Source organism: Mustela erminea, chromosome 14 (genome assembly GCF_009829155.1).
Source record: "Mustela erminea isolate mMusErm1 chromosome 14, mMusErm1.Pri, whole genome shotgun sequence".
Lineage (NCBI taxonomy): Eukaryota > Metazoa > Chordata > Mammalia > Carnivora > Mustelidae > Mustela > Mustela erminea.
Window position 1 is genome coordinate 13,906,303 of NC_045627.1, and position 22,577 is coordinate 13,928,879.

General features: G+C 38.0%; 2 protein-coding genes across 2 annotated transcripts in view; both read right to left on the reverse strand.

Annotated features, from left to right (window-relative positions):
* Positions 1 to 22,577, reverse strand: part of LOC116573602 (spermatogenesis-associated protein 31E1-like) — a 683,312-nt gene that overhangs the window by 35,376 nt on the left and 625,359 nt on the right. The gene's annotated exons all lie outside the window — the stretch shown is intronic.
* Positions 12,211 to 13,912, reverse strand: LOC116573471 (zinc finger protein 883-like). Its single transcript, XM_032313634.1, is given in 3 exon segments — positions 12,211 to 12,843; positions 12,845 to 12,995; positions 12,997 to 13,912. Coding segments are annotated over 3 exon segments (1,560 nt in total). The 5' UTR covers positions 13,908 to 13,912; the 3' UTR covers positions 12,211 to 12,345.

The window sequence follows — 22,577 nt, forward strand, 5'->3', positions numbered from 1 at the left end:
GGGACTTCATCAAGATCAAAAGCTTCTGTGCAGCAAAGGAAATAGTCAGCAAAACAAAAAGGCAACCCACGGAATGGGAGAAGATATTTGCAAATGAAATTACAGACAAAAGGTTGATGTCCAGGATCTATAAAGAACTCCTCAAACTCAACACACACAAAACAGACAATCATACCAAATAATAGGCAGAAGATATGAACAGATACTTCTCCAATGAAGACATACAAATGGCTATCAGACACATGAAAAAATGTTCATCATCACTAGCCCTCAGGGAGATTCAAATTAAAACCACATTGAGATATCACCTTACACCAGTTAGAATGGCCAAAATTAGCAAGACAGGAAACAACATGTGTTGGAGGGGATGTGGAGAAAGTGGAATCCTCTTCCACTGTTGGTGGGAATGCAAGTTGGTGCAGCCACTTTGGAAAACAGTGTGGAGATTCCTCAAGAAATTAAAAATAGAGCTTCTGTATGACCCTGCCATTGCACTACTGGGTATTTACCCCAAAGATACAGATGTAGTGAAAAGAAAGGCCATCTGTACCCCAATGTTTATAGCAGCAATGGCCACGGTTGCCAAACTGTGGAAAGAACCAAGATGCCCTTTAACGGACGAATGGATAAGGAAGATGTGGTCCATATACACTATGGAGTATTATGCCTCCATCAGAAAAGACGAATACCCAACTTTTGTAGCAACATGGATGGGACTGGAAGTGATTATGCTGAGTGAAATAAGTCAAGCAGAGAGAGTCAATTATCATATGGTTTCACTTATTTGTGGAGCATAACAAATAACGTGGAGGACAAGGGGAGATGGAGAGGAGAAGGGAGTTAAGGGAAATTGGAAGGGGAGGGGAATCATGAGAGACTATGGACTCTGAAAAGCAATCTGAGGGTTTTGAAGGGGAACCAGGTGGTGGGTATTAGAGAGGGCACGGATTGCATGGAGCACTGGGTGTGGTGCAAAAACAATGAATACTGTTACGTGAAAAGAAATTAAAAAAAAAAAAAAGAAATATATGTTCTTGGATGAGAGAGTTACTCATGGCAGACCTTCACTAATCACAACTAAGAAAAGTAGAATAAACCATGAAAAGTTATGTGTCTGAAGGCATGAGATGCAGGTAGAAACAGCAGTACTGAATGAGCTAAAAGTTCAAGGACGGCAGACTTCGGGAAAGAACGAATAACAAGTAGTTGCTATTTCCCCTGTTGTCAGCAAAGGCTGGGATGCAGAAAGAAAATAAAACTAACAAAAATTTTAGTAGTCACATGAGCTGAAATTATAAATTGGAGAGTATAGGAGACCCCACAAAGCGTTTGCTGATTTCTACACCAGACAGTAAAAGGCATATTCCCAAAATCTCCTGAAAGGCAGTAAAATGTGCACGAACCTCACAATCCTTAGGAAACAGGCATTCCCCAAAGTCCCCCAGCCATGTTGTTTTGTGACTCAGCAGCTCACCGTGTCTTTTTTTCTGAGCCGCAGCCCAGTACACAAGGTGTCCAGCGTGTTTATCCTTTCATCTGCTCAAGGACATCTTGACTGTTTACATTCTTTATCAGCTTGAATGGCAATTATAAAGGTTCACGTAAGACATTTATTGTTTTTGTTTTAGCAGTGCTGATTGTGGCATCTCATCATGTTTTTAATTTGAACTTCCCGAAAGACCAATACTCTTGTGCTTTCTGCTATATCCATTGATATTTTTACTCTGGGCTAGTTAGTGTGGTGCTGGGGATGAAATTTGGTTGATGGTGAAATTCTCTGATTTTCTAATTAAATCTCAACTTCAGGCAATCCCATTTTTTTAAGGATTTTTTTTTCTTTTTTAAGTGATTGAACCTTGGTCTTAAGAATATGGATGTCACTATTGTTATTACACTTCTTCCTGAAATAGAGCTTCCTTTTTCCCTCCTTCACACTGAATGGGTTTCCATTATGCACCCCCAGCCTGTGGATTTGCCACTTTGCCTTCTGCAGGTTGGGCCTCTTATCCACTTTGAAAGATATGGGGGAAGGTAGATTTTCAGTGGTGGTCTCCATTTCCTCAGACTATGATTTAATTGATCTTTCTTCTGTAGGCTAAGGCCTTTGTGTTTTAGGGAAAATAAGGGGGGATGGGTCTAGGTGGAGCGCTGGCCAAGGCTGCTTCTCCCTCAGCCACTACCTTCCTTAGCATTCTCCCCATCTTCCCTGTGGTTGTTAGGTGGGGTTCCTAGAGGAAAAACCTGTAAGAGGGTGAAATTCCTCCTTTATAGCAGTGGTCTCCAGGGGCTTCACACTCCCAGTAAAGTCCATGCTTCAACAACTTGTTAAAATTTTTCTTGTTTGATATTTCTATTTGTTTATATGACATTTGGCCACTTCTGTCTCAGGGAAGCAAATGCTCTGGGGCTGTTCTTCCTGCAGGCATCTGTCTCTGTAGCTGTGACTTTGGTTCTTTCATGGTCTCATAGAAATTAGTCAACTTTCAGCTTTATAGCTTTTTTCTTATTTTAAGGATGGGAGTGATGTTCTTTCTCTGTCTATATCTAATCTAAAATCAGATGGAATTCCACTTGTCAAATGTCGAAGCTGTTGGCTGATAGACTAAAGACTGAGCTGAAAATCTTTAGAGGACAAAAGTGGGTCTCTTAAACTCATCTTCTGTGTTTTTATTTTAGATATTGTACTTTTTAATTCTAGAATATCCACTTTAAGGCTATGTTGTTGGAAGACCCATGAATCTTTCAGTTAGAAGCTATTGAGGGCCCCACCTGAAAAGGAGAGATGAAGGAGAGGGAAACTGAAACTTACCTAAGCTGAAATTTAGAGATTAGATGGATGTTACCAACCACTTACTGTTTTTGCCTAATGGGGGAGATGGACAAGTGGTGGAAGATGCCATCTGGACCCTCAAAGGTTCTTTTGTATGAAATATGTTGCATGCAGTTAAAAATTATCAGACATTCAAGGAGGTAATACAGTATGGCTAAAACCAACAAGAAATAAACAAGATAATAAAACTCTAAAAAGCAAGTCTGACAGATAATGCAGAAAATAACCTTAGCAGACATTGTAATAATTGTGACTAATATGATGAAGAAAAAAAGAGAAAGATGGACACAAAATGAATGAGAATTTTTACCAGAGATTTAGACATTATATAAAAGCAAAAGCCATAGCTTATAACTGAAAAATATGTATGTGAAATTAAGAACAGGATGGATAGGTTTAAGAAAGGATTGGATAGAATAAGATTATTGAACTGGTCAATAGAAAATGTCCACAGTATAACACAGAGAAAACCAAGAATAGAAAAGAACAGGAGAGACACGTGGGACTTACCCAAAGTTCCTGGTATATGTGCAGTTAGAGTCCAAATAGAAGGGAATAAAAATGGAACAGAAAAAAAAATGTTCAAGGAGATATTTTATCTGTAAACATTTCTTAGGTTTTAAAAAATATATCAACGTTATCAGCAAATGGCAAAGTAGAAAATCCCAAGGACTGCTTTCTACATATAACACACATCGACACACACACACACACACATGCTCACATCAGAAGCTGTATGAATCAATTCATAAGAGCTCTGAAAACAGTAAAAGTTTGTAGAAACCAAGCAATAGTCATCTAACCCTATCCCTTGCCTGACCTGGTAATAGTCTTGGTCTTAAGCTGGTAGCAACCTGGTTCCCAATTTTCCCCTTAAATTAGAGGAACAGACTTTTTTTCCAAGTAATTTTATACATCTGCTATACCCAAAAGGCCGATGCAAGGCATTCATTCCCATCTTGCATAACTTGGAACACAAGCAGGAAAAGTAATGGGAACTGTTTGTAAAATCTAGGAGAACTATACTCACAGATGCCTGGAGCAAGAGATTACAAGTGGAGATATAGAATAAACCATCTAAGGCCTAGAGAAGCTGGGTTGTGACTCTTTTGGAAATTAGGATATTCAAAAGCAACCACATATAAGGGGAGAAATTAGAAAACCATGTTCATGCCCAGAAAAGATGTATGCTTAGAAAGGATCTGAGAGCACCTTAAGCTTTCAGTAGGGTGAAAAATAAAACAGAAAAATAAACAGAGAATCAGTGATGTGTGGGACAGTTTCAACCAAGCCAGCGTAAGAATTATGGGAGTCCTAGGAAAAGACAAGAGAGATAAAGGGATAGAAAGAGCATTTGAAGAAATGATGTAAAAATTTATCCAAATTGGATTAAGGACATAAATAATGTAAGCCTAAGAAGTTCAACAAACTCCATGTTGAATAAACCCAAAGATAGTCACACTGAAACACACTAATGAAGTTATCAAAAAACAAAGGCTAAGAGAGAAAGCTGCAAGAGAGAAATGAGTGATCATATGCAAGGGATCCTCAGGAAGATTTCCAGGCAATTTCATATGAGAAACCTTGGAGATCTGAAGGCTGTGGGATAGTATGTTCAGAGAGCTGAAAGAAGAATGCTGTAAACTGAGAATTCTATAACCAGCAAAATTGTCCTTCATTTTTGAGGGAACAATTAAAGAAATTAGACACTTTCAGATAAACAAAATCTGATAAAATCCCGGACCACAGACCTCACCACAAAAAATAGTATATCCTTCAGATGGAAATAAAACAACATTAGACAGCAAGTAGAACCCATAGGAAGATATAACAATCTCTGGTGAAGGAAAATACATGAGCAAATACAAAGGTCACTTTTCTGAAAATCAAGGAAACCTGAAATGCCAAAACATCTTGGAAAAGAGGGACAAAACTGGCGGACTCCCATTTCCTGATTTTGAAACGTATTCTACACCTGCAGTAATCACAGCAACATGGTACTGGAATAAAGATGGAAATACAAATGAATGGACTAGAGAGCCCAGAAATAAACTCATACATGTATTGTAAAATTATTTTTAGCAAGGTGCCAAAACCATTCAATGGGGGAGAAAACAGTCTTTTGAGCAAATGGTCCTGGGAAAACTGGATACCTACATGGTAAAGGATGAGTTTGAGTTCTGACCTAATACCATATATAGACATTAGTTTGGAATGTATCAGAGGCCTAAATGTAAAGGCTAACATTATAAAAGTCATAAAGGAAAACATAAGGAAAAGTCTTCATGACTTTGGATTTGGTACTTCAGGGAGAAGGACACCAAAGCCATGGGCAAGAAGAGAAAATTAATTCGACCTCATCAAATTTAAAAACTTTGTGCATCAAAGACATTAGCAAGAGTGGGAAAAATAGCATAGAATGGGAGAAAATATTTTCAAATGATATATTTGATAAGAGGTTAATATCCAGAATATACAAATATTACAACTCAAGAATAAAAAAAACGAAGAGCCCCAATTTAAAAAAAAAAAAATGGGCAAGGACTTGAACAGACCCTTCACCAGTGAAGATACATAAATAGCCAAAAAGCACATGAAAAAGGCTCAAATTACTCATTATCTGAGAAATGCAAGGCAAAACCCAATGTGATGCCACTTCACACTCAGTGGGGCGGCTATTCTCAAAAACGCTGAAGACAACAAGCTTCGGTAAGGACATGGAGGACCAGAAGTCCATGTGCACTTTCAAACGGCACAGCTGCTGTGTGAAATTGTTAGTTCCTCAAAAAGCTGGATGATAGGATCTAGCAATTCCAATTCTAGGTATTCACCATCCCCTTCCCAAATGGAGAGCAATGACTCAGACAGGTACTCATACACCAACATTCACAGCAGTATTACTATTCACGGTAGCCAAGAGCTGAAAACAACACAAGTGTCCATCAATAGAGGAATGCATGAACAGATACGGTGTCTGCATGCAATGGAATATTATTCAGTCTTAAAAAAGAATAAAATCTTGACACACGCTCTGTATGTGACCCTCAAAAATATTACAGATATTACGATAAGTGTAATGAGCCGAAAACAAAAGAACAAATATTACATGAATCTGCTTATGGGATGTACCAAGAATAACTAAGTGCATAGAGACAAAAAGCGGGAAAAAGGTTACCTGGGGCTGAGGGAAGGGGGAAATGGCGAGTTGCTGCTTAATGGGTGTGGAGTGTCCTGAATGGAGAGAAAGTTCTGGAAATGGGTCATGGTGATTAACATTATAAGTTAATGCTTCTAAATTGTACAATTAAAAATGGTTAACAGCATGCCTAGATGGCTCAGTCAGTTAAGTGTCCAACTCTTGAGCTCAGTTCAGGTCTTGATCTCAGGACTGTGAGTTCAAGTCCTGTGTTGGGCTCTATGCTGGGTGTGGAGTCTACTTTAAAAAAAAATGATTAAAATGCCAGCTGTTATAGTAAATGGTAAAATGGTATGTGTCATGTATATTTGGCCATAATAAAAAATACATGATTTAGAAATAATATATAGGATTTATATCTCTACTAAGGTTATGTGAAATTAATACCTATTATTTTACTTAACTGAATGATTAGTCTTTCACAATAGACCAAATGATGCTGGTGTTTGTAATATTTCTTGAAATTAGCATTCTTATTTTGTAATTACTAAAGCTGTAAGATTTTTTTTTCCTCAAATGAATCCAGGAATGATTTTTCTCTTATTAAGCCAAAGGATAATCATTTTTTGAACTTTTGAAATGTTTATCATGAAAACATGATGATAATTACATCCAAAACTTTTAACCATTTCTTAGTAAATATTATGATTGAAGTAATCAACAAACCCCCAAACTGAGAGTTATAAGTAAAAATATTTTTGAAGAATCATATAGCTTGGAAGTATTGAAAATAGCAATAATAAAATGCCAAAAAACACACTTGGTAGAAAGAATCTCCCCAAAAATATTGATAGCCATAAAACTTGACATGGTAAGAAGTTTTATTTGGTAAAATATGGACAGATAACAAAAATATTTTTGACAAAGTTGTAATGTTTAAGATCTTGGATAGTTGCATTTAGTTAACAACTGTGTGCAATACAAAATACACATTGACATAAGATAGACTTAGTAAACTTTGAACAGTAAATCAAGTTTTTTTCTGAAGTATTAATTAAGGAATAGGAACCACTGAAAATACATTTAGTAAAAAAAAAAGTTTATAAATTGGAAAGATTTTATCTATAGCATCAAGGAAGATGGTATTAATTAGGTGAATATTTTAATGAGACTCAAATTTGAGATAATTTTAATTAAAGTTTTGTATGCTTGTCATAAATGTGGAAGCAGCAAGTTCAACACATGAATTGCATCAAAATGGCAGTAACAAAACTTTGGAGCCAAGACATCTTATAACATCAGGTTTTCTGATATTTTGCCTTAAATTTTGGAAGCCTTTCATGCTTCTCTGACAAGCAGAGACAGACAATAATACACTTGCTTTTTAAACCTATGCCTAGCTCTGAGGGCAAGAAAAGTATTTAGTTTCAGGAAAAAAATGCAGTTTACCAATTTTCTTTCCCTTAACAATCTTTTCAATTCCCCAAAGATCCTTATTATCATCTGTCCTCAATAAATTACTGTGAGATGATCTCAACTGAATTTCTATGTTGAGCGGCCAACTCTTGATCTCAGCTCGGGTCTTGATCTCACGGTGGTGAGTTTGAGTTCCACACTGGGCTCTGCACTGAGTGTGGAGCCTGCTTAAAACTAAACTAAAATAAAATAAAATAAAATAACACCTCTGTCAAAAGTATGTGAATTCACAACTTACATGTAAGTCAAATTCTACTTGTTCTAAGACAGCATGAAAACCAAGATGTCATTATCAAGACAGGAAGCAAGATAAATTGTGTATTCCATGTGCCGTGAGATGACCCCAACTGCATCCAAGTCAGCCATGGCCCTCCACACATCTGCAAGAGAGGGCATATTATCCCCATTAGCACAGAGGAAACCAAGGCTCAGAGAGGTTAAAAAAAAAGAGTCCAAGATCATAGCATCATTTAGCAGCACAGCCAGAATGTATAGGAATTACCTCAAAACAGGGAACACTAGTGGAAGAATACCTTAGTGTGGAGCTATGAAAACCCAGGTAGAACGCTGCCTCAGAAAGGCAGATAATCAATAAAGGAAAAATAAAGAGGCACCTGGGTGGCTCAGTCGGTTAAGCATCTGCATTGGGCTCAGGTCATAATCCTGGGATCTTGCCCTATGTCAGGCTTCCTGCTCAGCAGGTAGTCTGCTTCTCCCTCTGCCTCTGCTCCCCATTCATTCTCATAAGCAAATCAATAAAATCTTACCCCCAAAAAAAGGAAAAATAAAGATTATAAGCTTACAATAAAGATATGAATGATGAGTCAAAGCTTTCAGTGACACACACACACACACACTCCTACAGTTCTCTGGCTAAAACATGGGTGGAATTGATGGGGTTAGAAGAACAGGAGGCACATAGGCCCGGACAGCACAGCCCCAGCAGATGGAGAAACCTGGTGTAGGTTTAGCTACCTTTCATTGTCCTTTAAAATGTCAAAACTAAAGAAATCTGGTAGGGTTATTGAAGTCTGATCCTGGGGGATGCCTGGTTGGCTCAGTCTGTTAGGCAGCAGCCTAACATGACTCAGGTCATGATCACAGGGTCCTGGGATCAAGTCTGGCATCAGACTCCTTACCCAACCAGGAGCCTACCTCTCCCTCTGCCTTGTGCTCTCTCACTGACAAATAAATAATCTTTAAAAAGAAAGAAGAAAGAAAAAAAGAAAAGAAAAATAAAATCTGATCCACAGTATAGAACAACACAAAGGATGGTACTTTCTTGGGCTGATTTCTGTTTGTTTGATTTTAAGTAGGCTCCACAGCCAGCATGGACACTAGTGCAGGGTTTGATCTCAGGACCCTAAGACCATGAACTGAGCCAAAGGCAGACAATCGATTAAGCCACCCAGGCACCCCAATTTCTTGGGTTCTAATGGGACTTTTCCTAGGTTCTAATCCTAGCTGTACTGGCTGCCAGGGGGAATGAAGTCCAGCACCACAAGTAAAGCATCCCAAGGCAGCAGTCCTCTGCAGGAGATTTGCTGGTGGCTGCCATCATCAAAGAGTCAGTGGGTGAAGGTGTTGAAGCACAGTGGGAACAATGATAGCCACTGCCTTTTGGGTGTCACTGAATCATCCTATTCATCTTCAGGAAGCCGGGCCCTTCTCCAGTCAATGCAGCAAAAGCAAACTTGTTAGAAGAACAGTGGAGGGGGTCATCTCCCTCCCTCCCAGAAACTGAAGCAACCAGCCAAACAGTGCAGCACTGGAGTGAAAATAAAAATATGAAGAAATGTGGGGGCACCTGGGTAGCTCAGTCTGTTAAACATCTGCCTTTGGGTCAGGTCCTGATCTCAGAGACCTGGGATCTGAGACCCACATCAGGCTCCCTGCTCAGTGAGGAATCTCCCTTTCCTTCTCCCTCTGCCCCTGTTCCTAGCTCATTCTCATTCTCTCTCTCTCTCTCTCTCTCTCTCTCTCTCTCAAATAAATAAAATCTTTAAAATAAGAAATTTAAAAATGAAGGAATGAATCAAAATGCAGAATTCAGAAACAGAACTACAGATATAAAAACTACATATAAAAACCTGAAATATGACCTGGTGAGAGATGAAGGATTATTAAATCATGATACTGTATGAACTGATTGCCAATTTTTTCTTAGAACATAGAGCACACTGTACTACACCAAAACAAAAACACAAAATTAGGATTGAATACAAAAACAAAATTATCAGTGTTATTCCATCAAGTGTTTCTCTAACCTACTGATCAAAACCTCAGTTTATCCTCCAAAAGAATCTGGGCACCACCTCAGCACACACGAACACATTTTCAGGCCACAGTTCACACTGCTCCAGTCCCCACTCTAAGTCCTGAGCCATGGGCTCCTCCAGGCAAAGCCACCACCAACTATGTCAGGGCCCCCGCCCTAGAAATCCCCAAACCCAACCACTTCACAACAGAGAGACTCAGGGAGATTCAAATGGGCAGAAACGTGGGACTTTGACTTTTTTCTTTTTTTAATTAAAAGGAAAATACAGCAAGAAACATTTCTAGCACAAAGTGAAGAGCTAATCTCTCACAATGTCAAGAGTATTAGAATTATCAATACACCATCAATAGTTTGATAGGTCAAACAGGCCAAAGGCTGGAAACACCAGAGGAAATGCTCACAGCAAACAGAACTGAAACCCAGGGCCTGGACCGGGTTTCTTTACAATCCGAGAAACTTTACTTCTAAGTATTCAGCCAAGGGAAATAACAATAGGCCTATATTAAAATGCACATGAAGTTCACTGCAGCTATGCTCGTAATAATCAAAAACTGGAAAGGGAATGGGTAAACAGAACTGTAGTACTAAACATACAATAAAATATGACTTAATCAAAAAATGAAGGTGTTACTGACAGATACTAAAACACGGATGCATCTCAAAATCAGGCTGAATGAAAGACAGACAAGGAAGAGGACATATTGTGCATCTCCATTTATGCAAAATGGTATTTTAAAAAATCAGTCTAACCTAGCTACAGAAGGCAAATCACTGGTTGCCAGAGGCCAGGAGGGAAGGAGGGGGAAGTCCCAAGATTGAGAAACCTTTCTGGGTAATGGGTGTGTCCTCTTAACTGTAGGAGTCATACATATGAGTATACTCTTATTTTTAAAACTCAAGTTGGTGACTTAAATAAGGTCTATTTAGCCATATTTCAATTACTGCCCAGAGTTGTTTTTTAAAAATTTGGAAGCACTATTATTTTAATAACAAAGATCTTAAAATTCTGAAAATCATTAACAGGAAAAGAGACAATATCATTATGGTCATATATTAAGCTTTATTAAAGTGAATCAACTAAAGCTAAATAGATCAGTATGTATAAATATCAAAACCATGCATTTCAAGACAAAAATAATTTGCAAAACATGAGTTCCCACTGATATACTAGCAAAACAATGTTACATACACACACACACAAACACACACAGAGAAATATATGTGAAATATTACTGTAAAAACTAGTAAGACCTGAGATCAATACTAACCAAATTCAGAAAAGTGCGGAAGGTGGTAGGAGTCATAGGGTATGGAATGGATTTGAGGATGGTATGCAGATACTTCAACTATTCTTGTACTACATTACTTCCAACCTGTGGCAGACACACCAATGGTTAAGATATGCCTCATAATTAGATAATATATGAAATATTACACTAAAACACCACAAAGTTTCTCTCCCTGGAAAGGTGGGCTATCCCTGGGTCAACAGGCCTGAATTCAACAAAGCTAAGCCATGAGGAGCTTCCTGTAAATTTCAGGTGGGACACAAAAGTCCTGGCACTCTAGGCAGTTCTCTACTTTCATTAACACACTCAATGTTACTTCTGGTTCCTGAACCCAAGGAGAAGAAGCAGACACATCCTCAACTGTCCCTGGCTGATGGCAGTGTACATTCTGATTTGGCTCTAGTCCACGAGGAGAACCCCCAGAGTAGATTCCAGGATGAACCAGACCATCAAGCATTATTTGCAGAAGTATCAGCATAGGTTGGGGACAGACTAATCAAAAACCCTCTGACAGGGGGATGGAGTGACATATGTCTCTCCAAAAGTAAAAGCGGGGTCTGAGAAGAATATTCAGTTTATCTGTTCTTTTCAAAAAGCTTCACATTCCACAGTTAATGTTTTTATAAATGTCTATTTTTAGTTTTATTTCTATTAAAAATTTTGAGATCAGAGATAATATAGCTAAAGGAAAATTTCTGTCCGTATTTCCTAAGGACATACTTCCTTCAATACAATCTTCAGATATAAGAAAGTCCAAATTTTGTTTAAGCGTGCACGCTCAAAACATCTTTACGATGTCTTCTGATATCAACTGTCTTGCTCAACAAAATGGCATTTCTCGATAAAGGCTGAACAACATTTGTGCATTCTTTGGGTATCTTCCCTATTATTTCCCTGACATACATGGAGTACAGCTTGTGTATAAAGCTCTCAAAAGTATACAAGATGTTGACACTTTTCTCCCAAGTGTGCTATGATTGTTATTTAAGGCCAAATTCTGGAAGAATATTTTCACACATCTGTTTGATTGACAGGATTATCTCCTACGTAAGTTCCTTATTTAATACGTTCTATTTCATAATAATCCCCCATATTTCCTACATGCATTAATAGGGTTTCTTCTACAGTCATTTTATTTGTCTTACTTCAACAGGTTTTCAGACATTCGACAAATTCAGAGTATTTCCCACTACGCGTATTCTCTTGTTTACTTTGGAAGATGACTTAGGGTAAAAATTTGCCATTCTTTACATTCATAGGGGTCACGTCCTTTGTGAATTTTCTGTGGTATTTTGAGGTATGAATCACAAGAGAAAGATTTCTCTCACTGCTGTATTTATAAATTTTCTTCCCCTGTGTGTAACCTTGCAAGTACTGTGATAACTGATTTCTTGGAGGTTTTCTCACTCTCAATACATTCACAGGGTTTCTCTCTTATGTGTCTTCTCTGATGTACTTTGAGGCCTGAGTTGCAACTGAAGGTTTTCCCACAATGATTACATTCATAGGGTTTCTCTCTTGTATGTGTTCTCTGATGCTTAGTGAGATCTGACTTATGATAAAAGGACTTCCCACATGCACTACACTTACAAGGTTTCTCAGAAAATGACTTCCCACACTGATTACATCCATAGGGCCTCTCACCTGTGTGAGTTCTCTGATGTGATCTGAGGACTGAGCTGCAAGTGAAGGCTTTCCCACACTGAGTACAGTGGTATGATTTCTCTCCTCTGTGTGTTCATTTATGTATTGTAATGTCTGACTTATGGCAAAAGGTCTTCCCACGTTTTTTACACACATAGGGTTTCTCTCCTGTGTGAGTTCTCTGATGTACTGCTCAGGTATGAATTCCTAGAGAACTTCCCACGTTCTTTACATTCATAGGGCTTCTCCCCTGTGTGAGTTCTCAGATGTACTCTGAGGTAGGAGTTTCTAGAGAAGAATTTCCCACACTGATTACACTCATAGGGTTTCTCACCTGTGTGTTTTCTGATGTACTGTGAGGACTGAGTTACTTACAAAGGTCTTTCCACATTGATTACATTCATATGGCTTCTCCCCTGTGTGAATTCTCTGGTGTACTGTGAGATATGACTTATGGTAGAAGCTTCTTCTACATTCCTTACATTCATAGGGTTTCTCTCCTGTGTGAGTTCTCTGACGAATTATAAGGTGTGAATTTCTAGAGAAGCATTTCCCACACTCCTTACATTCATAAGGTTTCTCTCCTGTGTGGCCTCGCTGATGTAAAGTGAGGAGAGATTTGCGAGAGAAGCATTTCCCACATTCCTTACATTCATAGGGTTTCTCTCTTGTATGTGTTTTCTGATGTTTGGTGAGTTTTGACTCTCTGCAGAATGTTTTTCCACATTCATTACATTCATAGACTTTATCTCCTATGTGTGTTCTCTGAGTTATATTAAGAACTGACTTCTCCCCACAGGCTTCTCCCAAGTTGTTATATTCAAATATTCTCTCTCCTGTGCCAAGAAAGTCTGATCTCCCATTGAAATTATCCACTCTTTCAATATACTCATAACCTTTCACCTCTAAATGAACTCTGTGTTCCAAGAGAGATGATTTCTCAGAAGTTGTAGCATATTCTTGAAACTCATAAAGATTTTCTGTTCTTTGTGCCATCCTACTGACCATGAGGGTTGAATTACTACAGAATGTTTTATCAGATTCATTATGTTCACAAGGACTCTGTCCTATGTAAGCTTGGTTATATGGGATGACAACTGCCGTCTCATGGAAAGCTTTCCCACATTCCTTGTATTCCTTATTGCTTTGAATAAAGCATTGCTCTATATTTTTAGTTCTCTGATACGGGATTAAATCTTCATTATGACTGAGGTGTTTTCCATTTTGAATGAATTCACAAGGTTTCTTTCCCATTTGAGGTTGTTAATGGTTAATCTGAAGGAACAACTGTTCCTTATTGTATTGAGGCCAACAGCCTTCTTACTTAAATAGGTTTTCTTATTAATAATTAATTCTGAAATACATTTCAAATTCATACCACAGGAGTCACACCTACACAGTATTTTTATGGAAGGAACTGTGTCTGTGCTGAAATTAAAAATGTTTCCTAATACATTACCTCTGTGCACAGTCAGTGTTTTGTTGTTGATAAATGGAGCTTGCCAGAAACGTCTGTCCTGGGTTTCTTGAGTCTCTTCTGCTTGGCTATCAACTTTGCAGACTTCTAAAGATGACAAAGACCAACAAACCATAAGCCATAAATCGTGTCTTAATTATGATGAAATTACACTTAAAACAAATGCCCCTCTACGTCACTGACTTAGTTTTGTGAAATAAGAGTGATCCAAACAGTCATATTGCCCCATCCGTTTGGATTAGAAAAACAAAACCTGAAAGGGTAGAAAAGGGGATTAAAAACTTAGAACACACACATCTATATTTGGCAATTTACAAATACATACTTCAAGACTTAATATGTACGTTACAAATAAATATAAAGCATGGTGAAGAAAAGACTTTAAAAAAAATAAAAGGCTCATCTAGGAAGGGGAAATGCAGAGACCAGAGAGGCCATGAAACTTAGTAGACAAGAGTGCCCTAAAGAAATAGAGGAACAATTTGGTATTATTTAGAAGGATCAGACTTTACATAATTTTCCTCTCATACTTACATTAGTGCACCTAAATTCTCTCTAAACTTTACATGTTTCCAGTTTCATTCTCCCCCCTTTAAAACTACTTCTGTTTTGTTATATATACATTATCTTAGTATACTGTTAATACCACATTAAATTTCTGGAAACACTGATTTCTTTGTGCCTATGAAGAGAGTCCTGTAATGTAGTTTCTAATTTTCCTTCTATTCATGTTACTTATAAAAAATACAAATGTCTACCAGGAAAAGTAAAATTAAAAAGATGAGGAAGAAGACAGAAAGACAATCAAATCCTTCCGTTGTTTTTAGTTGTGGTATATTCAAGCTTATTTGGTCAGATATCCTACCACCAAATGCTAATTTCTCCCCACTATAAACTTGCTCTGACATATTATTAGTAAGAATTTTTCTTTTACACCCGGATTTCTAAATTTCTTGGTTTTATGTGTATTTATAACCATGGAAGACCTGACCCCACTCAATGATCTATCTATTCACCCTAAGAATTCTCAGCTATACTTCACATTACCTTCTTGCTCAGTACATACAATGTAACAATGATGACCCTGTTTAAAAACCTCTTCAAAGCCCATTGTCTCCAAGCACCATTAAAGGAAACGTATTGCAGTTATAATGCTTGGCTGGAGGGGGAATGTGTCCTCAACTACATACATATTGGGTATTCAAGTGATCGCTTCACTAGTCCATAATAAATGTCTTCTTTGTAGAAATGCCAGACTATTAATTTGTCAAAAATCATTCACGTTCAAGCAAGTCTTTTCAACTCAGCTGGCTTACATTCCCATTTTGGACTTGCTCAGAACTTCGCTCTTTAGGAAAATGACACTGTCTCATAATAAGTCTTCACAAACATCTCAACCATTTCAAGTCCTACTTATACACCAATTTAAAAAAAATTAATTGCATTCTATACATCTCATTCTATGTTGTGCGGTGCAAAAATAATGAATACTGGTATGCTGAAAATAAAAAATAAATTAAAAAGAAAAACAAAAAACAATCTGAGTGTTTTGAAGAGGCCCGGGGTGGGAGGTTGGGGAAACTTGGTGGTGGGTATTAGAGAGGGCATGGACTGCATGGAGCACTGGGTGCTGTGCAAAAACAATGAATACTGATACACTGAAAAGAAATAAAAAATTAAAATAAATATATAAATAAAAATGTAAAAAGGTGAAAAAAAAATGTTGGCTAATACTCCCTTGAAACATAAACATACCCTATTAACTGCTGAAATTTGAAATACTCCGTAATCTTTTTTCTTTTTCCAACTACAATCTATGGTGTGTGGCAAGTATTTATATCTGATTTCCTCTGAATACACCTGAGTGATTATGAAAGTAATGGTCCTTAACAAATGGTGTGCTTTTTCAAAATAAAGTTCAAGTTTTCTACAAATCTGTAATTTTGAACAAGAACCTACAGGTTTATAACCCAACATGTCCATTTAGAAATTAATTCCTTATAGTATTTCATGAATATAAAGGCTCTCTCACTCATCAAGAGGCACAGTTAATGAATTAAGCAATGATCGAATAGCCACTATATGTTATATAACAAAGTAAGATATGCTGCTCTCTTTGAAGAAATTATAATCCAGAGAATAGCTTCTTCATTCAACATCCATACACTACCAGGAATCAGATTCTATAGTAGATAACGTAAATTAAAGGAACGAAGGAACATTTTAAAAGCTGTGGAAAGCTGAGCTTAAATTTGAAAATGTGCCTAAAACCAATGATGATATTAACAACAAGAAAAGTTAACAGGAAAACTAACCATTACCATCAGCTAAGCACTGTTCCATGTACTTTTAATGTATTAACTCACAAAAATCCCCAAGTATGTTAGGAATGAAATGTAGACTTACGTGGCAGGAAAGCACATCTGTGGGTAATCCTAAAAAGAAGGATTAGCACCAGTTCTGTGCCATACAGAGGAAACGTAGCCATATTTAAGGGTAACTGGGGCACCTGGGTGGCTCAGGTGGTTACGTGTCTGACTCCTGGATTTCAGCTCAGATTGTGATCTCAGGGTTGTGAGATCAAGCCCTGTGTAGGGCTCCATGCTTAGCACAGAGGTTTTTTTGTTTGTTTGTTTGTCTGTTTGTTTTTTAAAGATTTTATGTATTTATTTGACAGAGAAAGAGAGAGGGAACACAAGCAGGGGAAGAGTGGGAGGGAGGAGGAGGCTCCCTGCTGAGCAGGAAGCCCAACTCAGGGCTCAATCCCAAAACACTGGGTCATGACATGAGCTGAAGGCAGATGCCCAATGACTGAGTCACCCAGGCAACCCTCAGCAGAATCTGCTTGAGATACTTTCTTTCCCTCTTCTGCTGGTCCTCCCCCAACTCATGTGTGCTTGCTCTAAAAAAATAAATAAAATATTTTTTTTCAAAGGGTAAAAAAGATTAAGGGTCACTAAATGAGAAAAACATAAATTTGCTATATTATGTAATGGGCAAAAGACAACTCAAGATATTAACATGATAAATTAGATGCTGTGGCGGGCAAAGTCTAACTGCATTTAGGAATCAGAACAAAGAGGAAAACAGTATGCCCCAGTGTTCTGGGTGGTATCAGCGCAAACTGAGAATATAAAAAGAATTTTTTTAAAGTTTCCAAAAATATAACAATAGTGATCTAACATTAATAAGAAAGGAAGACAGAAAAGTAAAATGACACAAGGACACAGTTACAAGAGAAGATTCACAGGAGGTAACAAATGAAGTGGGGAAAATTTATGATTTGTAAATGCTGACTGTGATATTACTTCTTCCCACACTGAAGGGATCAGGATATCCTGTATCTTCTGTATACACACAGGTATAACACTGAATGTAGGGTGGGCAAAAGATACTAAAAATATAAATATGCAGATAGCAGAATAAATGAAAACCTCTTATCTTAGCTATAGGAAGGTATTATTTTATTTCAAAGATCCAATTTGAGAATTTGTACTTTAACAGGTAAATGTAGTCTGTTGCTATTTATGGTAATTCCTGAAATATATCAAGTCATCTCTCACATTTTACTTGGTACTTTATATTTGTCACAATCTTACTACCAGTTCTATTGTACTTTTCTTCCTCCTTTGTGAAATAATTTATCTTTTCCATTTTTTCTCCCTTACAACTTTAGAAGTTATACACATCTGTTTCTCAGCTTTAAGGGGCTATCCATCACATAATACCATGAATATTTAACTTAAAATCGAGACTAATTCAATATCTTAGATCTCCCTTTCTGAAGAATAGAAGCATCAAACTCAATTTGATCACCTCTCACCTCATTTATATACAGTTAGTGCTCTTGTCGTATGTTTTTAGCACTACATATTAGTATCATAATTGCTTTACACACCCATTTGTTCAGATTCACCTCTGTGTTTTGTCATGACTTATCACTTGCCACTCCTCTCAAGCATTCTTTTGGGTTTCATATTCTTTTCCTGTAGTATGTCCATTAGAATTTTACAATGAAATTACACAATTAAAGGTACCGCTGCTATAATTTATTTCATTACCAATGCAAATTTAATGATACTCTGAGACGAACTCTCCTGTTGACTAAACCTCAGTTAGTGTCCTCTGAGGCCTGTTCTCAACTAGGCCTTGACTAGGTTTCCAGGTCTATCCGGGCTGAGCTCAGTTTCCGCAAGAACCCTTTTAAATCAGTCTAGTGACAGTCCCTTCACCCTTGATATCTGATCAAGTTCCTTAAACCCTGTCCCTGATGCGTTAGTGCCCGATCTGCATTCAGCAAGAAATCCCCCTACTGTTGGTGTTTCTCTTAGTAATCTTCTATCCAGTGATTCCCCCTGCACTCTGCCTGTTGGCTGTAAGTCCCTAGCTGTCTTAGCAGTATGTGGAGTTGAGCTCGGTTTTACTGAAACTTCTAACCCCCTATTACCAACAGTTACTGAATAAAATCTGTATCTATCACTGTTAACTGGTGGCTGGCTTTATTTCTCATAGAAGCAGCATGAGCCCAGCTGACTGGTGGAAGAGAAACAGGAATAAAGAAATAAACCCTCTGTGACACAGGCTTGGATGGGCAGCCAAAAGCTGAAAACGGAGCACAGACACTGAGGAAATTCTGACGTGAAGATCCAAGAACTAGGGAACAGTATCAAATACAGCTACACATAAGGAACTGGAGTCCCAGGAAAACATTAAGAATGAAATACATCAAACCACTTATTTAGGAAACCGAGAAGACAACAAGAAAAATAACCAGGAAACCCACCCTGCCCACCCCCCGCACTAAATAAAACAAAGGTAAATCTGGAAACAACAGAGTTGAACAGCTAAAAACCAAAGATGAAAAGAAAATCTTGACAGCAACAAGAGAAAACAGAATATTAAATACGGAAAAACAGAGATTTAAAAATCAGAGAAGGTAGTATGTAGCCTAGAAGACAGTGAAGTGAATCAAGTATGAGCAGAAAAGTGTCGATCCAGGTTTCCATACCGACAGAAAACATCTTGCACAAGACGACCTGTGGGCAGAAAGAGCTGCTTGATGCCTTGTGGGGTTTGAAGTAAAGTATCACACAGAACGGGAGGAGGAACAGAAGCATATTATTATAACACTGTAAGCTTCTTACAAAATAGCATGACGTCATTTGAAATCAGACTGTCATAGTCTGAAGGTATCGTATCCCACAGGGCATCCACTTAAGTGGTTAAAATATTCCCATTAAAACATGAGAGATTTTCACATTAATTAAAAAAGACCCAACCATGTATTAGCTATAGGAAACCCACTCTAAATATAAATAGACTAAAAGTAAGAAGATGGAAAAAGATACACCACACAGACATTACAAGAAAGCTGAAGGGACTATTAATGTTTTTTTCTTTTTTTTTGCCTCCAGGGCTTCTGACTATATACCGTGGGTTCCCATGACTAGCCATCTCACCTCAGACTAGTAATTCACTAGAACACCTCAAAAACCCCAAAAACTATTTACTTATATATTGCTAATTTATTTTATTTTATTTTTAAAGATTTTATTTATTTATTTGAGAGCAAGACAAAGTGAGAGAGGGAAAGAAGCAGTGGGATCGGGAGAGAGAGAAGCAGGCTTCCCTCCCAGCAGACAGCCCGATGCAGAGCTCGACCATGACCTGGGCCAAAGGCAGACTCTTAACAACTGAGCCACCTGGGCGGCCCCTATATTACCAATTTATTATAAAGGATTCAATTCTGGAGCAGCCAAAGAGAACAGATATATAGGCAAGGGTTGGGGACGTGTGTGGTATGTGGAATTCCTACACCCTCTCTGGCGCACACCTCTCGAAGATTCCTGAACTGTTGTTTAGAGACTCCTAGAGAGGTTTCATTCCCTAGGCTTGAGTGATTAAGTCACTGGCCACTGGTGATGGCCACCCCCACACACACCTGAAGTGATCTCGCGGCCCCCAGCCACCAGTTACTTCAGTATACAAAAGGACACTCTTTTCATGCCAGAGATTCCAAGGGTTTTAGGAGCGATGTGCCAGTAACCATGGGGAAAGAGCCAAAAACTTTTTTTTCCCCCTTTGGTTATATTATAGTCTCTCTCACAGTAAAAACTGCAATGGACCTCCTTTTTTTTTTTTAAGGACATTCAAATTTTGCAGCATGGCCTAGAACTTCAAGATCAAGTTTATGCTGGTGTCTCCAACTTTATTTCATGCCATTGCTCACTGTGCTTGTCGTGAGAGAAACACACTAGCTATCTTGCGATTGACTGAATGAGTCCAGGGTACTCCTGACCAGGATGTTCCCGCCTCTCTCAGCAATGCTCTCCTCACAGATCTTTGCTGTCAAGATTTTTCATATAATTTAGGTCCTTTCCAGATACAATCTTGAAGAGACTACCCCTGGCCACTTGGCTGAAATAGTCTACTTATCCCCAATACCCTCTATCGTTATGGTCTCATCTTCTGGTCTTTAAAACCCTTCATAGCATTTAGCATGACTTGAAATTATAGGATTAATTTATTTGCATCCTTTCTTCCTCTGTGGTCCCTATCTCTACACCTTCCTCCTGAATGTAAGCCCAGCAAAGGGAGAGTCCTTGACTTTCTTGTTCATTGATGTATATCCTGAGCTTTTAGAAGAACGTTAGTTAAATGCTGGTTAAAAGTAAAAATTTCCCAGGGGTGCCTGGGTTGCTCAGTGGGTTAAAGCCTCTGCTTTCAGCTCAGGTCATAATCCCAGGGTCCTGGGATTGAACCCAATCACAGGGTCCTGGGATCGAACCCACATTGAGCTCTCTGCTCAGCAGGGAGCCTGCTTCCTCCTCTCTCTCTGCCTGCCTCTCTGCCCTACTTTGTGATCTCTGTCAAATAAATAAAATAAACAAAACTTTAAAAAAAAAAGTATAAACTTCCCAGATGCCTATTTTAGGAAGGCCCTGTGTATGTGTATCTTGCCTCTTCTGATGCCCACAAATATTGTGACAAAGGTCTTATTATCCAAATTTACAATGAGGAAACAAAGGCTCATAGAGATTAAGTGACTCTTCTAAGCCAGTAAGTGGCTTAGCTAGGATTTGTGGGTTGGCAGTAGTAATATTAAAATAGGCTTCAGAACAAAAAGGTTCTACCAGAAATAGAGACATCATCATAAAGGGGTCAAAGGCTCAAAAGGACATAAAGATCCTAGTATTTATAAGTTTACTAATTCTTAAAATTGGTAACGCAAAAACCAATAGAACTGAAAAAAGTAAACACAAAATTACAGCTACAGAGTTCAACACTGCTTCTCACTGTGTCACTGACAAAGCTCTTAGGAACTTTATCCCCAAACGCATTTTTCCATTAGCCCTATGATTTTCAGTACACTATTTTATATGGAGCAGTGATTCTTTTTTAGGAAAACACACATCATGTTATAAAAGAAGTCACCGTATTTGTAAACCTTCTCTCCTCTCCATTTGTTTTTAGCCTCCTCTTATCTATATAGATACATACCCTTTCTGTGTTGCCTAGATTTGCAACCGTACAATCTGTCACCTAGCTCCCACATCTGTTTTAACATCAGTTCTTTGTGGGGGGTTGTCAGCGTAGCACGGTTGGCTGACTGTCTGATTCTTGGATTCAGCTCTGGTCGTGATCTTGGGGTTGGGGGTAGAGACCCTCGTCGGTATCCATGATCAACACAGAGTCTGCTTGTTTCTCTCTCTGTCTCCCTACCATGTTCACTCTCTCTCTTTCTCAACAAGGTAAGACTTTAAGGAAAAAAATAAAATAAAATAAATAAGATTAGTTCTTCAGGTAAAGTCAGAGTCTACTACCAGCCTTTTTGCCATGCTTCTTTATGTCACTCCCTGGTTACCTGATACTCATTCTCTAACAGAGGCTTCTAGGAACAAAGATCCTACAGTTCTTGTCCCTTCAGAAAAGACTTGCTGTCTTTGTTGAAGAGTATCTTCTTAACTGGGTGTAATACTCTCAATGTGACACCTTGAGGATTTTGTAGAAACTGCTCTTGCTGACTCTGAGCTACAGATTTTACTATGGAAAAGTCTGAGGCTATTTGGACTTTCTCTTATATTGGCCGGTTGTCAAAATAACTGTTTTTCAAATCTAGTCCCTTGATCAGAATATATCCTAATGTTGCTAAGGACTGGCTCTTTTACACAGATTCAATCACAAATCTCTTCCCCAACAAAATGTATTCTCAAAATATTTTAAACATTTGTTCTATTTCTTTTCCTTTCTATTTTGGGGAATGAATTCTATGTATGGTATGTATGTGAACTCTCTTTTTAATGTAATCTTCTAATTTTATTTCATTTTCTTCTAGCTTACATCTATCCTTTCTTTCTGAAACAAATTTTTTAAAAAAGATTTTATTTCTTCATTTGAGAGAGAGAGACACAGTGAGAGAGGGAACATAAGCAGGGGAGTGGGAGGGA